General features: G+C 43.4%; 1 protein-coding gene across 15 annotated transcripts in view; it reads right to left on the bottom strand.

Annotated features, from left to right (window-relative positions):
• The window catches only part of TRRAP (transformation/transcription domain associated protein), a 115,402-nt gene that overhangs the window by 25,059 nt on the left and 66,777 nt on the right, over window positions 1-23,566 (bottom strand). For 11 of the 15 annotated variants that reach the window (XM_077907794.1, XM_077907803.1, XM_077907801.1 and 8 more), the window contains 15 exons: window positions 21,629-21,775; window positions 20,698-20,897; window positions 19,938-20,059; window positions 19,407-19,620; window positions 17,126-17,305; window positions 14,414-14,560; window positions 11,469-11,588; window positions 10,800-11,087; window positions 10,510-10,647; window positions 9,767-9,879; window positions 9,203-9,338; window positions 5,634-5,825; window positions 2,682-2,910; window positions 1,774-2,039; window positions 1,100-1,200 (listed from right to left, as the gene is read on the bottom strand). In XM_077907794.1, the coding sequence (XP_077763920.1) occupies window positions 1,100-1,200; window positions 1,774-2,039; window positions 2,682-2,910; window positions 5,634-5,825; window positions 9,203-9,338; window positions 9,767-9,879; window positions 10,510-10,647; window positions 10,800-11,087; window positions 11,469-11,588; window positions 14,414-14,560; window positions 17,126-17,305; window positions 19,407-19,620; window positions 19,938-20,059; window positions 20,698-20,897; window positions 21,629-21,775 (2,593 nt within the window). The remainder of the gene's footprint in view (window positions 1-1,099; window positions 1,201-1,773; window positions 2,040-2,681; window positions 2,911-5,633; window positions 5,826-9,202; window positions 9,339-9,766; window positions 9,880-10,509; window positions 10,648-10,799; window positions 11,088-11,468; window positions 11,589-14,413; window positions 14,561-17,125; window positions 17,306-19,406; window positions 19,621-19,937; window positions 20,060-20,697; window positions 20,898-21,628; window positions 21,776-23,566) is intronic. The other 4 variants (XM_077907802.1, XM_077907810.1, XM_077907807.1 and 1 more) reach the window with 1 other exon arrangement.

Raw genomic sequence — 23,566 nt, 5'->3', positions numbered from 1 at the left:
GGAAGGAGAAAACAGGAAGTGACTGCTAACAGGTATATGGTTTCTTTTGAGGATAATGGAAATGTTTTAGAATTAGCAGGTGGTGATGGTTGTACAACACCATTAATGTGCTAAGCCCACTGAACTAACTGTACACTTCTGAATGGTGTATTTTAGGTCACGTGAATTTGAAATGTTAAAAAAAAATTTATCTTGACAAAATCATTTCCTTATTTAAAATAAGCTAAAAATGCAACTCCTTTTATTGAAATGTAAAAAGTGGGCTTTACAGCTCTACATATGGCAATAAGCAGCATCTTAATATATTTCATCAGTATCCTTTTTTTTTTAATTTTTTTTTGATTTTTATTTATTTATGATAGTCACACAGAGAGAGAGAGAGAGGCAGAGACATAGGCAGAGGGAGAAGCAGGCTCCATGCACCGGGAGCCCGACATGGGATTCGATCCTGGGTCTCCAGGATTGCGCCCTGGGCCAAAGGCAGGCACTAAACCGCTGCGCCACCCAGGGATCCCTCATCAGTATCCTTTTAACAAAATTTCATCTCATGTTCATTTCTCTAAAGCAGGGTTCTAGGACCTTTTTTTGTAATGGGCCAGACAGTAAATGGATTTCCGCTTTGTGGGCCAAACAATTTGTCACAGCTACTCCGTTCTGTGGCTATAGTGTGAAAGCAGCCATAGACAACATCAGTGAGAACGGGCGTGTTCCAAGACATCATTTACAAAAACCAGATGCTGGCCGAATTTGGCCTGCAGGTCAGAGCTGACTGACCCCGTTCTAAAATAAGAACTGTTTCCATAAAAGGAATCAAATCAACTCTAGTCCAAAATGTCATGCTGTGAAAATGGGGAAATGTATTTATGTTCTCAGCAGTTCTGTGTTTAAGCAATTCATTTCTAAAAAGTGTCTTTAAGTACTACACATCAAACTGGCTAATCAATCTGCTCTAAGTTACTATCTTCACAGAGACAGACTACCTGGATAATTACCTCTGACAACTATCACTAAATCATACCGACTTTAAGCTGCAGCTTCACAATGACTTCAAGTTATAACTAAGTTGATGAATTTTTCTCCTCTTGTATAACATACATACTTGTTGATCTGAGCCAAGAACATTCCCTTCAGTGCGTAAAATTCAGCTGTCATCTCTTTTGTAAAGTATTTCAAATTTGTGGATTCAATAACTTCAAGACCCTGTTTAAAAAAAAAAGTAGGAAAAAAGCTCTTGAAATTTCTAGACAGTGATGTTAAAACAGCATTAAAATATTTCTCTAGGTAGTAAGTCCTAAGGGTCATCGACAAGCAACTTAAGTTGAGAGCCAACTTGCTACCATGAACAGTTCTTGCCTGACAAGCATACTTCAACGGAATCGCTAAATGCCACATTCGATTCTGATACCTTAAAGATACTTTCTTCCAAAGCTTTGTATGCCTAAGTCCGTTTCCCTGTTTTCATTAATATTCCTCTCAACATCATCAAAATCTACTTTTACATCCATAATCCTGCTGTTTTTCATTTTCTCTCCTTAAATATATTAACCAAGGACAAGGTGAAACAGAGACCATAAAGTGGACCTTCAACACTCAAGTGGTATCTTTTCCCTTTCTAGTTGTGAAGGGACTGTTTCCTGCTAATAATGCTGTGTTTATATAAAGTTCTGACCCTCCTTTCCTGCTTTCTGTACCAGGAGTTTCCATATGGGTACTTGTGCTCCACCAGACCTCCTCAGCAGAGGGGGAAGGCACCAGCTTCCGTTGTCACTCTACCTGCATACACTCGTTTTTCCCCATGACTCCCGCCAGCTGGAGGTAGCATTTGACTTGCTGTCGAATCTTCTGGAAGCAATCAACGATAGGGACGGTTGGAATAGTATGAATGCGACTTAGTATGTCCAGAGCTACGTTGACCAGTCCTTGTTTACGGGCGATCTTCCCATACTGGATGATCGCCGATGCAGATGCGTGAACCCCAAGCATGGCGTTGTTTGAACTTGGGTCATGCTGAGAACTGTTTTCATAGGCAGTTACAATAGCTAGAGAGCAAAGAAAAGAGCTATCAGTCCCTGCCAAACATTTCTCAAAGTGTTCCGCAATAAGGCTTGAATAAAAAATGAAAAACACGCACATGTGGCTTATGAAAAAGGGAAACTCTGTGACAAACCTTCATTACTTTTCCTTGGGTTTTATACAAGGAAGATATTTTATATAAAAATAAGAGGTTAAGCAGCACTGCCTAACGGCTGAGCATTAGCATCATGGTTAACTAAATCAGAAAGGTGGCTCTGAAGAGGTGCCTGGCAGCTTGAAGGGAGGAGCAGAGAGGACCAGGCCACCTGGAGAAGGCTCCACAAGCCACTGTCAAGCAGCTCCTCCTCGGGGTGCCTCCACCATGAGCGCCACACCCTGGAGCTCAGATCCCACCGTCTATACTTCCAGTGGCAACTGTTCTCACCAGAGAAGCATTAGCAGGTGGGGAGAAGCTCCTCATCTCTCACTGCCCTCACCTTTACCCTCACCAGACCAACCACCACCTACCAAACCTGCCAGAAAATAGAACATCTGGTGAAAGAAAAAAACAAAAACGAAAAAAACAAAAACAAAAACAAAACAAAACAAAAAAACCCACAACAAAACCAAGACACGAAAGCAGAACAGTGGGATGTCTGGAAAATTACATGATGAATGCATGCTGGACCAGGTGGGTTTACCCTGGTAATGATGCTGCCTCCACATGAACACGCTGCTCCAGTGCGACAAGTCGTCAGACACGATGGGCAGCCTGTTCCTCCACGTCTTCACCACTGTCTTCATGTCATGCAGGCTGTTGTTCCTGCCCAGGTTGGTCGGCTGTAAGCCAGCATTTATTTGTGCGGCTTCTTGCAGTTCAATGATCTGCTGGGCTGCCTGAACGGGACCAGAAGGGATTCCACAGTGAGCATCAGGGTAAGAAGCAGATGAGGAAAATAAACCAGAGTCCATCAGCTATCTGGTGACTGTAAAGCTTTCACGACTCACTTATACTGAAGGAAACACTCGAGCTTGTCCAGATACCGCAAATCCACATTTTGTCTACTCCTCACCCTAAACTCTGCTCTTGTGATCCCTCCACTTTTAAAAGCTCAGCTGTGGGGCACCTGGGTGGCTCAGTGGTTGAGTGTCTGCCCTTGGCTCAGGTCGTGATCCCAGGGATCGAGTCCGCATCAGGCTCCCTATAGAGAGCCTGCTTCTCTCTCTGCCTGTCTCTCATGAATGAATAAAATCTTGAAAAGAAAAGACAACAACAACAAAAAACTCAGCTCTGTGGCTACTGTGAGACAGGAGAGGGAGTACAGTGGTGCAGGCAGCACACTTTACTAACGGGTAGCTCCCCAAACTGTCTATTATTCCCTTTGCCATCAACTAAGCCAGGCTCTCCTACTGAAGGCTCAGGTCAGAACAGTCTGGTCCATTGGCCCTCAGGGTCTCCAGCCACACTTAAACCCCATGGTCATACTAAGCATCTCAAAACATGGTTTGGGCGATCCCTTTGGGCTGGCACATGTGCTTTCTATCACGTCCCTCACGAGTCTGTCCCCTTTACACCCCAGATGAGCTGCTGGTTCCAAATGCCCTGGCCACAACTTTGAGCCCATCCCAAGTCTACCCACCCATAAGGTTCCACTCCCCTCCCACGGGGGTCTCTCCTTTCACTAAATCCCATGTTCACTCTCCACCCTACTGCATGGCACCGAATCAGTCTCCCTCGTTTTAAATTTTGCCTCCCTCGTTTTAAATTTTTAAATTTTGCCTCCTCCCTTTCCAGCTGGACACTCTTCTGGAGCAGAATCTCGGTTTTAAACTTATTAGAACCTCCTGAGCACAGCACCTAGATTTAGTACTTGCTGGCCTACTGACTGATCTTAACTGCAGACACTGCCTGCAAGAAGCTCCACTTTCCATCTGTGCCTTGAGTTCAGTTCATTACCTTCAGTTTTCTGCACACCTCTCTTGCCAAGAGCTTACTGAAAGCACAACAGTGCAGTATCTGTTTTACAACAGCTTCACTGAGATACAATTAAAACATCACTGAAATTCCCTTTATAGTGTACAATTCAGTAGTTTCTAGGATGTTCCCGAAGTCATATAATCTTCATCTGCGCATGGGAACGCCTACCTTATTCCCAAAAGTGGCCCTGGATCTGCCAGCAGCCTCTTCCCATCCTCTTTCCTGCCTCAGGGTGGGATCTGCATCATTTCTGCACATTTCCCCATCCTTGACACTCCTCACAGATGCAATACAGCATGCATCCCTCTGTGCCCACTTCTCCACTCAGTGTGTTGCTAAGGCTCACCCTTGCTGCAATGGGCCTTTGCCGAATGCCAGTCTGCTGCCTGGATCTGCCACTGTTTATTGATTCAACATGTGGTGGCCATCTGGGCAGTTTCCACATTTTGGCCATTATTGGATATTGCTGCCATGAACATCAGTGGACAAGTGTTTGTATGGTCATGTTTTAATTTCTCTAGGATCAAAACTGCTATCCTACAGGAATTCTGTACTTAGTATTTTAAGGAACTGTCAGAGTATTTCCAGTCTATTTTATAATCCCATCGGTTCCAATTTCTCCACATCCTTACCAACTCTCATTATTGTCTTTATTCCAGCAGCGTAGGGGATAGGAGATATCTCACTGTGGTTTTAATTTGCATTTCCCTAAGGACTAATGATGAGCAATTTTTCCCATGCATATAAGCTCATATGTGTATCTCCTTTATAAATAAAATTGGTTTCTTTATCAAATTTGGGCAGTTTTCAGGCATGATTTCTTCCAATACTCCTTTTGGCCCCTCTTCTGGCTCCACTTCCTCTGGGACCCCCACTAAGTATACTGGTACGCTACTCTATCAAGGCTCTATTGTATGTAGAATGCAACCACTTAAGTCTATGCTCTGTTGGATTAGTGGCCAGCCAGGGAGCCAGAGATGTCAGTAAACGACCAGAACCACCAAGTTGCTCAGCATTTGCTAAGGGGCTATGTGCCTGCTGTGGCCTGCATTCAACACTCAGCTGGGCAATTTTCAGTTATGCCTTAGCCTTCACTTCCTGCTTATATGGATCCTCAAGGTCAGGCAGAGAGGTGGGAGAAGTACAATCTGTGCAGAGGAGCACTGTGTGCGAGGGGCTTTAGGAGAGACTGTGTCAGAGCCTGGCAAGTGAAGGTGGCCTGTGTGGCTGGAATGAACCATCAGAAGCAGTGCAGATGATCCAGCAAGGAAGAGGCTAAGGCGCAGGCTATGCAACCGGCACTCTGCAGTCTCATGTTGCACAGTGGCATCACACTGATGGGGTATAATGGGCATTAAAGAAAATGCTTAGAGCAAAAATGAGAATCATCAAAATCACTTCTTAAATGTCCTCTGTCATTTACATACCATGGAAGCTCTAAAAATGAGACGCAACATTTTATTCCTCTATATTTTGACCCTGGCCTTTCTTTTACTGAGAACGAGTTTAAATGAGAGAGGACAAAATGAATGGAAGGATTTTCCTTCCTGCTGTCCAGCTCGGTTTATGGACCTACACCTGGACAGGAGATGGGCTGCAGCGACAGGCCCACAAGACTCCTGGGTAAGCATGCCTCACCCACCTGGAGAAGAGGTGTATGCACGTGGGACACCACATGGGGCAGCCGCCGCCACTCACGGATGGCCAAACTGCTTGCCATTTCCACCAGGCGCTCGATGAAGCTGAGCTGCTGCTCCTCAGGGTGGCAAATAGCCAGGTATCCACGGTACATGTTGACTTTCCAAGCCATCTCTTTGGGACAACTTACTTCCACCTGGTGGTGAAAGAACATCACATGGGAAGCAATGGGCAATTTTCCTCTCAATATGAAGGGTCAAAAATGCAAGCCAATTTTTTTATAGCCAATTATGCAAGGCAATAGACAGAAATTAAGCTATGAATAAATGCTTACTTTCTTTAGAGAAGTCATACATTTAGACTGCATTTTTCTGAATACTTTCCTTTTCCAAATACTAGTGAGTAGCCAATCTCTATAGGTTCTTTGCCTTAAGTCATCAGCAGTTCCAGCAAAGAGAGAAACCAATCAACCCTGTTGTGACAGGCCAGATTAACAATCACCACTTGGCTACAAAGTCAGCAAATTTCCAATGTATTAAACATATGTTCATCTCCACCCTGATAAATACAATTTGGAATTGTTTCCAATTCATATTGTTATCCTAGGACATCAATCCAATTTGTTCCACATTACAAGAAAGCAAAAGGCAACAATTCCGATTGATAAGAAGAGAACATTCATAAATTGGACTGTCATTCAAAAGCCACACTCTGTTACCTACTATAAAATCTCCCCCAGAGTTTTCACATCTTGATTTGTCAGTTCTATCATGAAGGAGAGCCCAGAGCTGTCACATTTCCTCTCCCTGGTTCTGACCCTGCCCCCACCCCCACCTGGCTCAGAGCCCATAAAGGTTCCATGTGCTCACCACTTCTGCCCTTGCAAGCTGTTTGCCTAACCTTTTAAAGAAAGCACTAGATGGGATGCCTGGATGGCTCATCAGTTGAGCAGCTGCTTTTGGTGCAGGGCATGATCCCAGAGCCCCAGGATCGAGTCTGGCATCGGGCCTCCTGCATGGACCTGTTTCTCCCTCTGCCTATGTCTCTGCCTCTCTCATGAATAAATAAAATCTTAAAAAAAAAAAAAGATACTTGGGTATTTAAATGTGAAAAGAAAAAATAAATGTGAAAACATTGCTTATTTAAAAAAAAACTTCAAGCACTAGAACTCATCTCAGTTTATCAATCTCTAACAGTTATTTATAAACATAAGTGATAAAAATGAAGGTCTTTTCAAAAATAATCTCTGTGTGTAAGAACAAAGGGATATATCTGTTGAAGGTATTTTATAGAATTTGCTGTCACAAAATCAACGTAACATTCATTCTGAAGCAGCTTTCGGTAATGATAAAAAATCACACACATTTTAGTGCCAAAATACTATCTGCCTGAATGATATTAAGTATAATGACGATGATGGTGCCATCCTGCATTTATGTAACTCTTTGGCTTATTTTTTTGACCTTTCTTTCTTTCTTTATTTATTTTTTTTATTTTTTTTTTTAATTTTTATTTATTTATGATAGTCACACAGAGAGAAAGAGAGAGAGGCAGAGACACAGGCAGAGGGAGAAGCAGGCTCCATGCACCAGGAGCCCGATGTGGGATTCGATCCCGGGTCTCCAGGATCGCGCCCTGGGCCAAAGGCAGGCGCCAAACCGCTGCGCCACCCAGGGATCCCTCTTTCTTTTCTTCTTTCTTTTCCTTTTTTTTTCCTTCCTTCCTTCCTTCCTTCCTTCCTTCCTTCCTTCCTTCCTTCCTTCCTTCTTTCTTTCTTTCCTTTTTTTACATCTTACATCTTTAAAGGACATTCACACTCATGGCCTCTCTTCTATCTCAATAATCCAACAATGAAGAAATTTAGGAAGACAAACTTGTCAAAACATCTGCTTCCAATGTGATCCTCTAAAATCATACCAATCTCACACTTTCTGGGCTTAAACACTATTCAAGATGGGCTTCTGTCAATCACCACATCTGTCTTCCATAACACTAAGAATAAAGGCATCTCCTATTTTCTGACCCCAAAACAAGCTACCCTCCATCAATTAAATCAAACCTAGAAACAACCATACTTCTTTAAGCAGTCCTGAAATCATAATGCACAGAACAAAATCAGAAGTAACCTGAGGGGGTTTTTCCTTAACATATCAGTAAACGAGTACATAATTTTGGACCATCTATTTGGACCAAGACTATCTGAATTTACTACAGACTACTCAGAATGTTTATTCATATACTTTGAGCTTTTTCTAATCAGTAAAAGCCTTACAATTTTTAGAAAATTAAGGGTTTCTGAAAGAAAAAAGTCATTTCTCAGCCCTACAGACAGCATGACGCTACATGAATCCAGCTAAGTGAAACCCTGGAAAGGGAGAAGAAAGGAAATGCCAGAGTGAGCTATAAAGATTTACTCAGCACAACCTTTATCAGAGCAAAGAAATAACAATCCATTATAAGTGCATTTTGTTACAAACAAGATATACATTTTTACTGATGTGATTGGTTATCTCTGGCATAAACTCCCTGCATCAGATGAGCAGTTTCCAGATCCCAGCCCCAAATGCAAGCCTTGAGCTATCTCCACCCCCTGTGGTTCGCTTTCTACCATCTTTCAGTTCTACCATCTTTTACATGTTCCAGGTTTGTTAAAAAGTGACATCAGTAATGACATAAACATGGTAGCCATGAGATTGGTTAAAATTTCAGGTTCATCATTTCAGAGACAGTAACTATAATCTCAGGATGTGTTTTACGAGAAGGGAACTCCATATTACGAGAAGGGAACAAACAAGTCCTGCTGGGTAAAAGGGCAGGTGAGAACAGGATGACACACTTCCTCCACCTCCACTCCAACCATGAATACCACATGGAAAAGGTAGAAAGATGAGGAGCAGAAGCAGGGAAAGGGGCTGAGGGGGAATATGAGGGAAGGGCCCAGATACAGGAAACGATAAAGAGCAACAGCAATGGCTGCCTCTGAAGACCGACTAAGGCAAAAATCATAACCTTTCATGGGGCTCAGATGATACAGAGCTGTGCTGTCCAAGACTGTGGCTTTTGGATTCCCCCTGGTGGGAAAAAGAGATCAGGGCTTTTGGGCTCACTCTCCCGCTGTGCACCGAATTCCTCTGGATGGAAGTGAATTTAAAAACTGTGGAACTCAAATTCATGACTCAGCTTCACTTATACTTCACTTCCACAGAACATGTTCTCAATACAACAATGCTTCATTCAGCAGATATCTGCCGACAGCAGCTACTAATCTACCAAGCCCGGTGCATGATTCACCCTTGCTGCGCTCACCTCCAGCAGCACTCTTGCACCAGTTCCACCACAACAAATGAATGCTTAATCTAACTCCCAAATTGCACAAATCTGGGAAGTGTTAAGAGAGAACTAAAAATAACGCTTGTTTCCCAAGAGCTATCTTTCACCTGCCAAACTGCTCAGCTTGCTCTAAGTGACGAGAACTCGCTAGAGATCCACGGTTTCATGAAAGGACCACACACAGCTGCAGAGATCATCATCTGACTCTGGGAGGGGCACCTGGTGGTTGGGAGGGTGTCTCACCTGCACCAATGCCTCCTTCATGGCCGTCCAGTTGGACACCCGCCAAGCACACTCCAGGACCAGGTAAGGGTTTATGTGACCTTTGGACTGGCCGTATTCCGTCAAGGCTTCCCACTGGTTCAGCTCCTTAGAGCACCTGGAAGACCAGGGATTCAAGAGCAATTCAATTACCAACACACAGAGTGTAAAGTGTAAGATTTTAAGTTGTTTACTGCCATTCTGCAGGAAAAAAAAAAAATCCCCCCTACAGGGCAAAGGGTGGGCTGAAGTGAGCCCCCAGCTCTCTGAAATACACTGACCCCCTGGAACACCTAGAGCCGCCCACCACACAGCAAAGTCCAAAGTACCAGAGCTTGTGGGGAGGCAGAGATCGTTTGTTGTTTCTCCAATGGTCGCTTTTAATTAGTCACATATTTAATGCTGTTCTGAGATTGTTCTTTTCCTTCTAAGGAAAAGAAAATAGCAAAGCTCCCCTTTAACAGCACTCATTACTAGAAAATTTCAGACTTTTCTTCTACCAGTTTCCTTAACAGACTCCTGAGTACGTCAAGCACTTGGGCCTACCGAATCCAGTGGTCCTCCCACAGCTGGTATTCTGGAAAAATAGCAGGGGATGCATTACTCCTCTCATGCTCCTTCTTGGCTTTGTCCATTGCCTTTTCGTAAGATTCTTGTGCCTGAGGAAGTTAATAATGCTTTCAATTACTTAGGGCAAGCTGGAACTCAGGTCTGGGGGCAGCCTACATGGTTCTCTATAAGATCACTGCCACCTGAGGCTCTGCACATGTAGGGAACAGAGGCGTCACATAATCCCCCACAGGACAGACGGAGCCAACAGAGACTGCTGTGCCCCGGGGTACATCTCTCTGTCCTTCAGCAAGGACAGCAGAAGCCACAGCTCATGCCTGTGCTTCTGGTGTTTCTGTGGCTCAGTACCCCTACCATGGGACTGAGACCCATATCCTGGGATGGTGGCCACACTTCAATGAAGGACAAACATGAGGATTAAAGTTTAAACACTAACTACAATCTACCTGCCATTTCCAACAGGACCACTGACTGCAGATAAAATGCATCCACATTTAGCATCTAATGTTAAAAGGTTCAGGACTGAGTTTCAAAAATGTTCACGTCCTACACGTAGGTTTCTCTTAAACGGAAACTCCAATCAAAGGGTCTTTATATGTAAGATAAACGCTTGAAATAAACCAGTGACTTTATCTAGTATGAACCCTGACTTGAGAACATTAGAAACGACTTCTCGTCAAGTCCACGGCTTGGCCAGGGGACGGGCCTCTGGTGTCTACCTGCTCAAAGAACCCATGCTGCTCGTATGCAATGGCAGTTGCAGTCTCAGAGTACTTGCAGCGCTTCTGCCACAGCCCAGCCCACATATCTTCCTCTTGTAACAAGGAGTACAGTTCAGCAAGGGAGTCCAGTATCTCCTGAAAACAGAGCATGGTTTCTTAAGAGCTTGTGACAAAAACATTTTCTTCCCAATAAAGCAACTTCACTGTGCTGTAACTTAAAATCCCTGGGGAGAGGTTTACTAGAATGGGGAGGTCACCGGCCAAGACGACAGAGAGGCGGGGCTCACCTGCTGTGGTGGTGTTATGCTCTCCTGCTCATAAAATTCCGTTGTTTGTTTTGGCTTAATCTGAAGACTCAGACCTTTCTCAAAAGCCTGGTGCTCTAGCATTAACGTGGAGCGGAACCAAAGGTTGTGCGTCTTCCCCAAGTACTTCAGAACGCAGGGTCTGATGGGGATCGGGGGCACGCACTGGGACATGGCCTCCACAAAGCAGTTCAACGCGCTGGGCTGACAATCACGCTGCACCTGATGGCTGCCACTACACAAGAACGGGCTAATCTCACCGGCCAGAGCCTGAAACCAAAGAGCATGGCAACTGAAGTCTTTACTCTCTTATGTAGCATCTGACAGGATTTTGAAGAATTCACTTATCAGATTACAGTGAGCAGTTTCCTTGTCCTTTGAAGCTTAGAGTCCTTTCTTTCACAATATTTATCAAAACCTAAAACTACGTTTTCCAAAACGGGGTTTATTTTTAGTTTTAAAGATTTTATTTATTTATTTATGAAAGACATGTATAGAGAGAGACGCAGAGACATATGCAGAGGGAGACGCAGACTTCCTGCGGGAAGCCCAATGTGGGACTCAATCCCACGCCCTGAATCAAAGGCAAATATGCTCAACTACTGACCCACCCAGGTGCCCCCTGAAACAGGATTTAAAATATATACTCACGTGTTGCTGTCTGTCAGACAAAATTTTCCACAATCTGGGAAAAAGCTGGACCCATGTCTTTTCTGCCAGTGTTGTTGAAATGTGACACAGCTGGACAAAAGCGCTGAGCAGTGCTCCCGTCTACAGAAACAACAAAGATTCATGTGGCCATGCGGGTGCTTCATATGTCCAAGCTCAGGACACTACTGTCTCATGCTTTATCAGACATTCCTCCACTTTCAAACGTTCACAGATTGAGCAAGTGTCATGTCAGAGCAAAAACACAGATTCTGAGCGTCAGGAACCCATGGTGTGCTTAGCAGCTAGTGATATGCCTACGTTTGTTTTTTTTTGTTGTTGTTTTGTTTTGTTTTTTTATCTTTCAAGTATCTGAGAAGGGCAAATGCAAGGCTGGTGCAGATGTGCAAACGGGAGGCACAGAGATGCCACCAAAGCAGAGGCCACTGGAAACATGAAAGAGAAAAGAGGAGGAGCACATGCATAGGAGGTAAGTCACTGGCCAAAAAGTACAACTGTGAAGAACAAATCAGGAACTGAAAGAACTCAAGAGTCTGTGCAGCTGACCGTGGGCAAGAGTGGACAGTGAGCAGCCTGGCCTGGAACAGGATGCCTGCCCTGCACTGCAAGAGGGGTCAGGGTAGGAAACTCAGGGCCCAAAAACTAAACCAAATCCACAGATGCCTCTGGCTTTGTCCACACCTTTGCTGTTTCTGGAAGTCTGAATTAGCTGCCAATACTTCCTATAAACAGGCAGGTTTGCAGCTGGCTTGAAGCCTCCTGGGCCGGTGGAGCCCACCTCCTCACAGAGACAGGGCTCCAGTGATGGGGGGTCATAATTATGCTATCCTTACTTCAACAGCAAATCCAAGAAAGAAAATCACTCCCATATTCATATCTACCAAAAATGCAGAAAGCAAAGATGTAATACTTCAAAGAAAATGAGCGAAGACATTTAAGTAAAGAATGCTCCTTGCTGGTAACAGACTGCCCCGTGAGGAAGACCATGATAAAATGAGCCTGGATGACCTCACATCGGTGCTCCCTCCTCCTTTGCCACTATGTCAGCTGCCTCCTGGCTCCAGGTCAATTTAGCAGAGGCCAAAGCACTGAAGGGCCATACATGATCACAGACCTGCCAATAAAGACGCTTGTCTCGAGGGCAGATGGGGGATTCTATAGGTTCCTGGCTTGTTCTCATTCACACAATCCCATAGAGAGAGGTAAATATGTGGGTGCATGCTGTGGTGGCCCTACAACAGGGAGATTAGGGAGGGGACACTGGCTTCCACAGATGTCCCAAGGAATAAAATGGTCAATTCTGGGATTAAGATGCCCACAGCAGAAAAGAGAGCAAGTGTGCCTGGTTTCATGAAGGACCTGTCTGGATGCTTCTTAGTCCCTCTAGACTTAGAAACAAACAGCCTGGAAGTGCCGACTGGCCCCTGACCACTTCACAGGTCAAGGAGCTTCGAGAATGAAAATGTCAGGGCTAAACTGACTTACAAAAATGCAGTGATTTAGAACCCTACCTTGCTCTAAAAAAAATGACTTCTATAAACACATGATATAGTAACATGAACACCATTCCCTCTGACTCCCAAGCCACCTGGCTGCTTTGCTGTTCTCTGTAGCACTCATCACCTGACACAGTACATATTGACTTTATTTCTGTTTATTACTTTCCCTACTACAACAAAGGCTCCATGAGGGCTGGCTCCTCTTGTCTATTTCATTCAGTTATCCAGTATTGCTAAAATGTACTCGGATTTCTACAACGAGCTGATCATTACACTCATGCCAAAGCAACGAGTAAGTCAGTATCTACATGGGGACTTATTGTGATGACTGTTAGCCAAGAGAGGCCTTTAGGTTTGGGGGCATAGATCCTCCATCCCTCCTCCTGACAGTGATGACAAGAGGGACAGGGGCCTGGTAAAGTCTTCAGTCTGTAAATGAGAAAACCTTCCATCTACACGTTAAGAATGCTGATTTCTGTCCCATGCACCAGAAGACCAAGTGTTATATGTTTATCAACACATAAATAATTACTCAGATATAAAAGCTCAAAGGTTGATTTAATACATAAAATCAGGGTACGTTACCAGAGAAATTACATGTTGAAACTATTTGTGAGAAGTAGTTTCTAATTTTTTTTTCACCTAGGCTCATGATATGAACAGAATCATCACTGTTTCTTTGTAATACTCCTCAAAATGAACTTGGCATATGGAACCTTAACTGATTCTCCTAGTTTTTCTTGTTTAAAGATTTTTATTTAAGAGAGAGTGTGTGCATGCATGAGTGGGGAAGGAGCAGAAGGAGAGGGGGATTCGGACTTCTGCTGAGCAGGGAGCCCAATTATGGGGCTCCATCCCAGGACCTCGAGATCAGGACCTGAGCCGAAGGCAGATACTTAAGCAACTGAACCCACCCACCAGGTGCCCCTGGATTCTCTTAATCTTTAACTAGAAATGATTACACTTAACATTAACAATTAACCTGAGAGTTTGTGGAAGCAAGAGTTTAGATACACTTGGAGGACCTCTCCTTGCACAGTGACATAGACTTTGTTTACCATGTTAACCTATTCTCATTTCTTCCCTTTTACTGCACTTGAAAAATAATCATGTATTTTTTATCATATATTTAGTAAACAATTTTACCATTTCTTTCAAAGAGTAGCAGTGGAAAAATTAACTTCTTTTTCTTATTTTCTCCCCCAAGATGCTATAAAGATTTGTTTGAGATTTGTTTCTCAAATCTTTACCGAGAATATCCACTTTAGAGTCTCATGGAACTATGATGGTGTCAATTGAGAAAGGAAAGAAAGCTACCTATAACTTGTAGAAGACAGTTTCACATTACTGTGGCATAATCCTACTTTAGGATTCAATATATTTAGTGGGGGGAAAAGAACCACCCTCCCTCTGAACTTGCACACAGACCTTCACTTCCCGGAGAGTATCAAGGAACTTGTCGTGTCTATTGGTTAACATGTGCAGCTGGTTCCCAATGTCCTTTTCAGAAAGTTCTTTGGTTTTGGGTGTGCTGGTCTGGTCACCAGGAGCCAGCTCAATATCAATCTCTACATCCTGCAAAACAAAACACAAATAGGTAAAACCAAAAGGTCAAATGGTTGAAGAAAACCCAACAAACAGGACCCTTACAAGCTTCTTGTTACATTTTTGGCAAGTAAAATTTTAGTCAGGTTCCTGGAAGTTTATAATTACTTAAATAATCTTAAGTTCTAAAATAACAAGCGGATTAACTAGGTCAGACCTCTCTTTTTTTATGTAACACTAAAGGGGAGAAGGAAAAAAGCTAAAACAACACTATGGAAAGGTCACTGTTTTGCTCTCCTATTTAGATTGGGTTAAGTAAAATGAAAAATAAAGTATAAACTCTAAACAGTAAAAATAATAAATATAAGGCACTAAAAGAATTACAGCCCGTCATAGCCTCACAATGCAATTGTTGTCTTCCTCATTCAGATTAAGAATATTGTCAGGGTCACTATGCAGAATCTGTTGGCACAATGTTTTATAGGACTTATTTCCAAAAGGAATAAATCTTATTTCTGTCTGAAGCTTCTGAGAAGTCACAGCCAAAATCTAGTCATCAAACCAGCCTCCAAATCAAGTTATCCCCATTTGGTATGTGTCCTTGAAAAAGCAGAAGAATCACTTCAAAGTAGGTAATTTAGTTCACACAGAATTACAGAAGGAAAAGATCATATCACTAAATGATCTAGTGTTTAGCAAGAGAGAAGAAAATTTTAAATTCTCATTTGTTAATGAGTAGATATCCTACATGTAGAAGAGGGATCAAGCTATCCTTTTTTTTTCTTAAGATTTTATTTATTTATTTATTCATGAGAGACACACAGAAAGAGAGAGAGAGGGAGAGGGGCACAGACACAGGCAGAGGGCAAAGCAGGCTCCATGCAGGGAGCCTGATGTGGGACTCAATCCTGGGTCTCCAGGATCACGACCTGGACTGAAGGCGGCGTTAAACTGCTGAGCCACCAGGGCTGCCCTTAAGCTATCCCTTTTAAAGCAAAGAAGGTGCCTCCTCCTTTAATACTGGCTGCAGCTGCCTTTTTTTTTTTTTTTTTAAGATTTTATTTCTTAGAGAGTATGTGTGGGCACTTGTGTGAGCAAGGGGAGGGGTGCACAGAGGGAGAAGGGGAAGCAGACTCCCTGCTAAGTGTGGGGCCTGATGCTAGCCAGTCTTACCACCTTGAGATTGTGACCTGAGCGGAGACCTGAGCCGAAAGCAAGAGTCAGATGCTCAACCAATTGGGCCACTTGGGCACCAGTGGATGACTACTTCTAAAACCCAACACTCCAAGGAGAGATAGCTTCTGATAGCCAACAACCAAAGGAGACACAATTTAAATTTCTATGCTGGGAGCCATTCCTCTTGGAGTGTTAAGGGCCATTAAGACATAATGGCCAGTTCTTGGCTCCAGGGCTGCCCCTGCCAGGATGAGATGGAGATTCCGGAGGTTTACAACAAGCTGCTGGTTGGAACCCCCTGGAGCCATGGTGGGTATTCCTCCCGAGAGTAGTGCTAACACAACAAGCGCTACCTTTCACTTGGAGAGAAAAATCACCAAACACTAGGATATCCTATACTAAGCAGCACTAGCTCATGATAAAGTGACCGATCTCAAAATTAAATGGCATTACGAGATGCTTATCAATTCAACCCAAGTCTCCACCAACAGAAGAATGGATAATGAAGGCATGGTGTGTATATACATATGATGCAGTATTCTTTAGCCATAAAAAAAAAAAAAATTAAATCTTGCCTTACAACAACATGAATGGATCTTGAGGACATTTTGCTAAGTGAAATAAGTCAAATACCATATGATCTCACTCATATGTGGAATCTTATACACACACACAATCTCATAGAGAGCAGATTGGTGCTTGTCAGAGGCAGGGAGATCAGGAATGAGCAAAATGGGTCAAGGTGGTCAAAAGGTATAAACTTCCAGTTATAAAGTAAGTCCTGGGGGGATCCCTGGGTGGCGCAGCGGTTTGGCGCCTGCCTTTGGCCCAGGGCGCAATCCTGGAGACCCGGGATCGAATCCCACATCGGGCTCCCGGTGCATGGAGCCTGCTTCTCCCTCTGCCTATGTCTCTGCCTCTCTCTCTCTCTCTCTCTCTGTGACTATCATAAATAAATAAACATTAAAAAAAAATTAAAAAAAAAAAATAAAGTAAGTCCTGGGGATGTCACGCACAGCGTGGTGACTACAGTTAACAATACTGTACTGGATACTTGAAAGTTGCTAAGAGAGTAAACAGTAAAAGTTCTCATTATAAAAAAATATTTTTTTGTAACTGTGTGGTGACAGATGTTAACTAGACTTACTGTAGTGACTGTTCATAACATATACAAGTTAATACTGAATCCTGTTGAACACCTGAATCTAATGTAATTCATGTCAACTGTATCTCAATAAAAAAGAAAGAAAAATCTAATTGAACACAAGTACCATATTCTGAACTCTGAGGTAGAGACAGGTTTTAAATATGCGAATCTTGCCGTCCCACCTCCCCAAAATCTAAGGCTGATATAAAATTCATCAATGGAAACAGAAACATTGCTGTGAGAAGGAGGCACTATGCAATCTGGAGCATTACCTCCTCTTTGGACTCGCTGTTCTCTCGCTCCCGAGGCTCCTGCTTGACATGTGTGACCATGGCAAAGGCTGCGCGGTCGTGGCTATCGGCCAGGTTGATGACGTTGGTGATGGATGGAAGCATAGCTCCTTGGCAGCTGGTACCAATGGGAGTGCTCTTCTCACACACTGCCAGAAGCAGCTGAAGAGAGTTTATGAAAAAGCAGACAAACCTAGGACATTTGTCCGGCATTTGGGGTGCAGGGACCCATGGTTAAGACCTAGTCCTCTTGACTGCAGTGCACCTGAGGACTCCTGGGCTCACAACTCTGCTGTTTGCTTCTCCTCAGCTTAGATGGAGAGTCTGAACCTCTCTTCCAGACACCACTCACTCAGGACCTCTGACTCCATGTTTAAGCATAAATTCATTACCTTTCTCCCCCACCAGATGAGCTTCCACCTGCCTTCAACTCATGAATGGACTAAGTTCCTAACTCATCGACTTCCTCATCTCAAACCTGTCTCTTTACACAAAGCTGACCTGAGTGTTTCTTCCTGTGTCCCCTGGTGGCTTCCCACGGCCCTGAGGGGACAGTGCAAGCTCCTCAGCGTGGCTCACAAACTCTGTAATGTGACACTCCACACTCACATCTAACACTTCCCTGATGAGTCCCCACATCCCAGTTTGCTTCACCACTTGGCCACTGCCCCTCAACTAAGTCACTCTTGCATTTTGGAGGCAAATATTTCTTGAGTACCCACTTGGTGCTTTGAGGCTCCGGTGGAGATGAAGTGTCAGAGGAAGGATAAGACCCATATCAACACATTAACAGACACATACTAAAAAACAAAACAAAAAATTCCCAAAACCAAACCCAAACAAAAAGGCACATACTCACTGTGATAACATGTCCATGAGATGGGGAGACTAAAAGAAAAATAAGGACCCTGCTCTAGCCTGGTGTTAAGATTGTTGCTTGTGTGAGAACACAAGAGGCCAGCAGGATGGAGGTCAGCACAGGGCTGGAGGGAGAGGCAATGGTCTGGTCATTCGGGGGCAAGAAAGACTATCCTAGAAGTTTGATTTTGTGTCAAGTACAAAGGCAAGAAGTGACACAATCTCCTTTATTTAGGGCAATTCTGTCACAATAGCAAAACTGTGGTGGGTAGGAGGAAAGTGTTGACAGTGAGCAAACTGTTCTTGTCATCCTTGTGAGCAATGATGGTGGCCACACAAGGGAGGAAGGAGAAGAAAGGCTGAGAAGCAGGTGGCCCTGAACTGGTAACACTTGGTGACAGACCAGAGAGGACAAATGGGGGGAAGGATCGGCAGATCCCCAGCTTGTGCCCTATAACCTGTCCTTTCGCCATCAATTCCAGTGTACCTACCACAGGTTAAGGTTGTTTTCATCTTTGTATCTCTAGTACCCGACCCAGGGCCTGGCACCTAACAGCAACCAAGTCTCTCGAATGAAAGATGAACAAATCAGGAACTCTGCCCGTGTGGCCATTAGCCAAGTTCCAAACACATGCCATTATGAAACGCACGTGCAGTATCAACATAGACATGTCAATGAGCTCTCCCTGACACCCAGTACATAAGGCCCTTCTTCCCCTGAAAAGAACTTCACTATCTTCGGTCTCATTGGACAGAGTAACGTGGTGACCTTTGGGTTTCACCCCTTCCACACCAGCAGATTAGAATCATCCACATAGCATTGATAACCTATGGGAAACTAGGTTGCCTAGTGCAGTAGGCAGGTAACTAAGCCAATGAAAGCGGATTTCAGTAACACACAAGAAATCGGAAGTCTCACTACAATCCTATCAGAAATGTCATGAATATCCGACCACCCACTAGAACGGTCTGACTGGCCTACCCAGGCCCCTGTTACTGGCACCCTGACTCCTCACACTGAGGGATCAAAGTCCATGGCTTTGTTGGGCTGGTCTGGCCTGGCTGTTCTACCTTCCTGTTCTAAGAATGACGGGACCTGACGATCCCAGTTCATGGTGTCTTTAAGGGCATGTAGACAGAATTTACAATTTTCGTATCTGAAGAAAATGAACCCTTTAGCTATAAACTAAGGAAAACCATTCCATTTTCTAAGAGCTTAAAATCACCCTTAAAAACAAAAACAAAAACAAAAACCTTCAACTTAAGCACAACTTTAAAAGTGTTTGTCTCTTCCTAGAAGAGATTAAAGCAGTCTACGGTGGAGGTTTCCAATTCATCTTAGACAGTGTTAACACCTCCTAGTTTCAATGCCCTGGCCACAGATGGTGAGCTGAGCCCATCCTACCTCAATGCACTGCTTAATCCAGAAGTGGTTTCCCATGGCTTCCCAATTCTGGGAACAGGTCACATAAAGCAGGCGCTCGTAGACCCGACGTTTCATTGAGTTGTCAAAAACCTCGAAAAACTTTGCCCTGATGAGAGGCTGGGCACAACGCAGGCCAGAGAGGAAGGCCGGCTCGAGTTTTGCAGTCAGTTCACTGCCAGACAGGGTCTCGTCCCTGAAATGGAAGGAGTAACACCGGGTGAAGAGCCACACAAGCGGGGGCCTCTGTAGGCCTTAAGCCAGTGAGCTGAAGACAAGTGGGCACCAACATTCCAAAACACCAATATGAAAGCCAAGGGTGTATCACAAATCAACCTGAGCTGATGTAGCATTCAAGCAAAAGGTGCATTAATCATGCCAAAATATGTTACAAGATTTAGTATTTACATGGATATTTGAGATTTAACAATCATGAAAAGATTGTTACATCATTTTGTCAAAGGACACAATGTGGACACACACATGCAATAATTGGTTAACCGCAGTTATTACCTGTAGACATAGTTTACGAGGTCTAGAAATTGGGCATTTAATTCGAGGTCCTCCGGAAAGCGCTTTTCTATGTAGGCCATCATTTTCACAAGCAAAATGGACTTCTCCCGAAGTGTAGGCGTCTATATTAATTGGGTGTATACATACATAGATATATATATAATTTTTTTTTTTAGAGAAAAAGTCAATTACTTCTATTCGAAAAAAGACATATTCAAAAGTATTCTAGCCATCTGCTCTCTCTCTTTTTTTAACCTCCTGTAATTTTTTCAAGTAAAATAAGACAAGGTCATTTATGAACAGAAAGACCCTCGCTGTATCTGCAAATTGTCTAAAATCAAGATAGCCACCCATCTAATTTTCCTTGGGGCTGCAACTCACTAGGAAGAGAAAGCAACTAAATTATAGAAGAAATTATAAGTTTGCAGGCATCTTACTAAATTCAATAATAGTCCCTTGTTATTAATTTTTTGGGTCTTACCTTTACACCACTATAAAGACATAAGTAAGGTTCATTTAACAGTTTAATACAAGTAAAAAACCACATTAAGAGGACTGACCTCTTATTTCAAGCTTTCAGTCAAAATCTGCTAAGCATAGTGAGAAAAATTCATCTTAAGAAAGAATACTGTCAATGTCACAGAGGGGAGAAAATGTTTTGCTGGAGAACTTTCAGGAGAAGAGCTGAGAAAGCTGTGCTTAAACATACACACACACGGAGGTGGCTGCCTGGCCAGGGCACAGCCCTCTGGCTGCTCACCTGATTGGCTGCCATCGGAGAGTTGTTTTTAACCCACTCTTCCACAATTTTCACCACAGCCCGTAGGATCTTGGCATCAGGAGATTTTTCAATGAGGGAGGTCAGGATGGCCTGAATGAAGTTCTTCCTCATCTCCATGCTCATGACGGCCAGGCGTGTTTTCACCAGCTCCAGACTCAGCATCACTAGTTCACCCGTTCCTGCTCATGCAGAGAAAAAGAACACACCCCCACAATCCACATTCAGTGTTTCCATAGGCAACCACTGTGTGTGACGTGGAGTGTCAGAATCTGCCCATCACTCCCCCTCTCCAATATTTTCTCCAGTGAGAACTCTGGGATCTGAGGTACCTCACCACTCCCCTGCTATTCTGCCTGGGAGGGTGGCCTTCTAAGAGCCTCCACACAGGTGATGGGACAATGGAGCGGATAGACCAGGGCAGATGACCCATACTCAGCCAGCCCTGAAACCACATTCACGGCACTTCTGTACCGAGTTGCCTCTAATAGCGGTGCCAATCACAGCTCCCACCCACACCCATGTATCACGCAGGTTCCTGGGGCCCACAGCTCAGGCCTGCAACCTGCAATTTAAGTCATCGTCAGGCCTAACAGCTCGAGTGATGCAATCTGTTTTACAGCAAAACCAGCAGATTGCCCTTGTTTAATGGTGAAATGTTCCACATAAATGTGTAGCCACCTAAAAATTCCTTCATCCTTACATTCACAAATTTGGGAGTTAATTCATCTTAAAAACGAGTCTTACTTTGGTTTTAAATAAGATGCTCAAAACCTCTCTGTTGAGAGCAAATGGACAAGGCACTGCATAAACACAAGAGGACTTCACATTCGGTTCAGCATTCAATCACACAGCAGCATCCCTGAGGTTTGACACAGAGCCTGTGAAAACCCACAGGGACCACAACCATCACCTGAGGTGGCTTCTGTGCTGCCCGATGCTGCCTGTGGGTTTAGGTGCTCTCGGACCATCTTTTGCAGGGAACGCATGAACACCGAGATGAGCCTGTCTATGTAGCTTGGGTTGTTGCTGCAGGCTGACTTGAGAATCATAAGGGTCCCTAAAAGGCAGAAATTTGCTGGTTGGTTGTTGGTTTGTTTTTGTTTTTTTTTTTTTAAGAAAAGTTAAAAAAAATGGATCACAACAAAAACAATGTCAGGAAAGGTAACATTTTTTTTCACATATTCCATGTTTATGGAATATTTAAAACATTTTGAAATGTGCTGAACAAAAATGTGCTCCTTTCTGACAAAAGTATAGATGAACCCCAAATGTCAACATTCCAAGCTTTTGAATGGCATATGCTACACTTTAGAGCACTGTATTTTCACTTCTTTTTTTTTTTTTTTTTTTTTAAGATTTTATTTATTCATTCATGATAGACAGAGAGAGAGAGAGAGGCAGAGACACAGGCAGAGGGAGAAGCAGGCTCCATGCAGGAAGCCCGATGTGGGACTTGATCCCGGGACTCCAGGATCATGTCCTGGGCCAAAGGCAGGCGCCAAACCACTGAGCCACCCAGAGATCCCCATACTTCTAATTCTTAATGTCAAAGAATTAATTCTTAATGCACGGTCAACACCAAGCACAAGAGCCAATTTTTATGCTTTGGTAAACAGTGTTCGTACCTTTGGTTGTGTGTGGATTTTATCTTTAGGTTATAGCAAACCATCCTAAGTGAAGTTTTTTGTCCCATAATATGCTTGGGCAAGGGGGGAAAAAAAAAGGGAAGAAAGAAACACACCTTAAAAAAAAAAATCTAGACTATCTGGACATATTTTAGAATTCAGCTTGTACTCATTCTGTAAAACTGCCAAAGCTCAATAAAAATCAGCAAAACATCAGAGCATAAACATGGAATACATGAAAAAAAAATGTTACCTTTCCTGACAGTTTAATGAACCTGACCTACGCATTAAATTTTAAATTTATATTAATGGCTCCCACTATAGACCAATGAAAGAGTATTTATCTGCCGTTTATAGGTGCAATACTCACAGATTTGTACAATTTCTCAGTAGAGGGTGAATACATGATCAATCTGATTCCATAAGAGGGAACCTGTGACACTTGGTGATGATGGGTCGGTAACTGACTCTAGAACAGGGAGGGGAGTGATGTGACCAGTTCTCCAGGCACCAGCCCCAGTGTTGCCCTCAGCCTGCTGTCACTCCCACAGGAGGGAGGCAGGGCCACCGACCGGTCATCAGCTCTTCTAAAAGAGTCCTCTAGAGAATTAACAAGATATTCATGCTCTGGAAGCCAGGTTATAAAGCAGAATCTACTGTATGATCCAACTTCAAAAAAAGTCACAAAAGCATTCCTCAACTATCTAATCGATCTGGTTCCAGAATAGGGATGGCAAGCTTCAACAATTACGGATACAATTTTAACTAAATTTATCTGGCTCCTGAATTTCAGATAGCAAGTAGCAAGAGTTTGGAGAGCAAGAAACTCAGAAGAAATAATGTATTCAGTTTGCAAATTCAGATAGAAATGTTTGCAGTAATAAGGGCTTCCTGTATATGCATTTATACATGTATATACAGAAAAAAGACACATGTGTCAAGATGTTAAGGGTGAATGTTAATAAGTAGAGAGGCAACTTTTAGTTGTCCTTCCTTTGTACTTTCAAAATTTTATACAATAAATGAGTTTTTAAAAAATTTTAAATTGCTAACCCAAAGTCTAATCTTCCTCAGATGTGTTTCAGGAAAAGCAAAGTATCTACACATTAGACTTCTAGGGATCTCTGGAGGTCAAAGTGAACTAGCTGGCCTGATTACCTGAGAAACCAACTTTCATTTCACCTGGGGCAGCCAGAGCCTCATCAAGCAGACAGGAACCAGTT

Source organism: Canis aureus, chromosome 8 (assembly GCF_053574225.1).
Source record: "Canis aureus isolate CA01 chromosome 8, VMU_Caureus_v.1.0, whole genome shotgun sequence".
Lineage (NCBI taxonomy): Eukaryota > Metazoa > Chordata > Mammalia > Carnivora > Canidae > Canis > Canis aureus.
The sequence above is the reverse complement of the archived record's forward strand: the minus strand, read 5'-3'. Positions and strand labels throughout refer to the sequence as shown.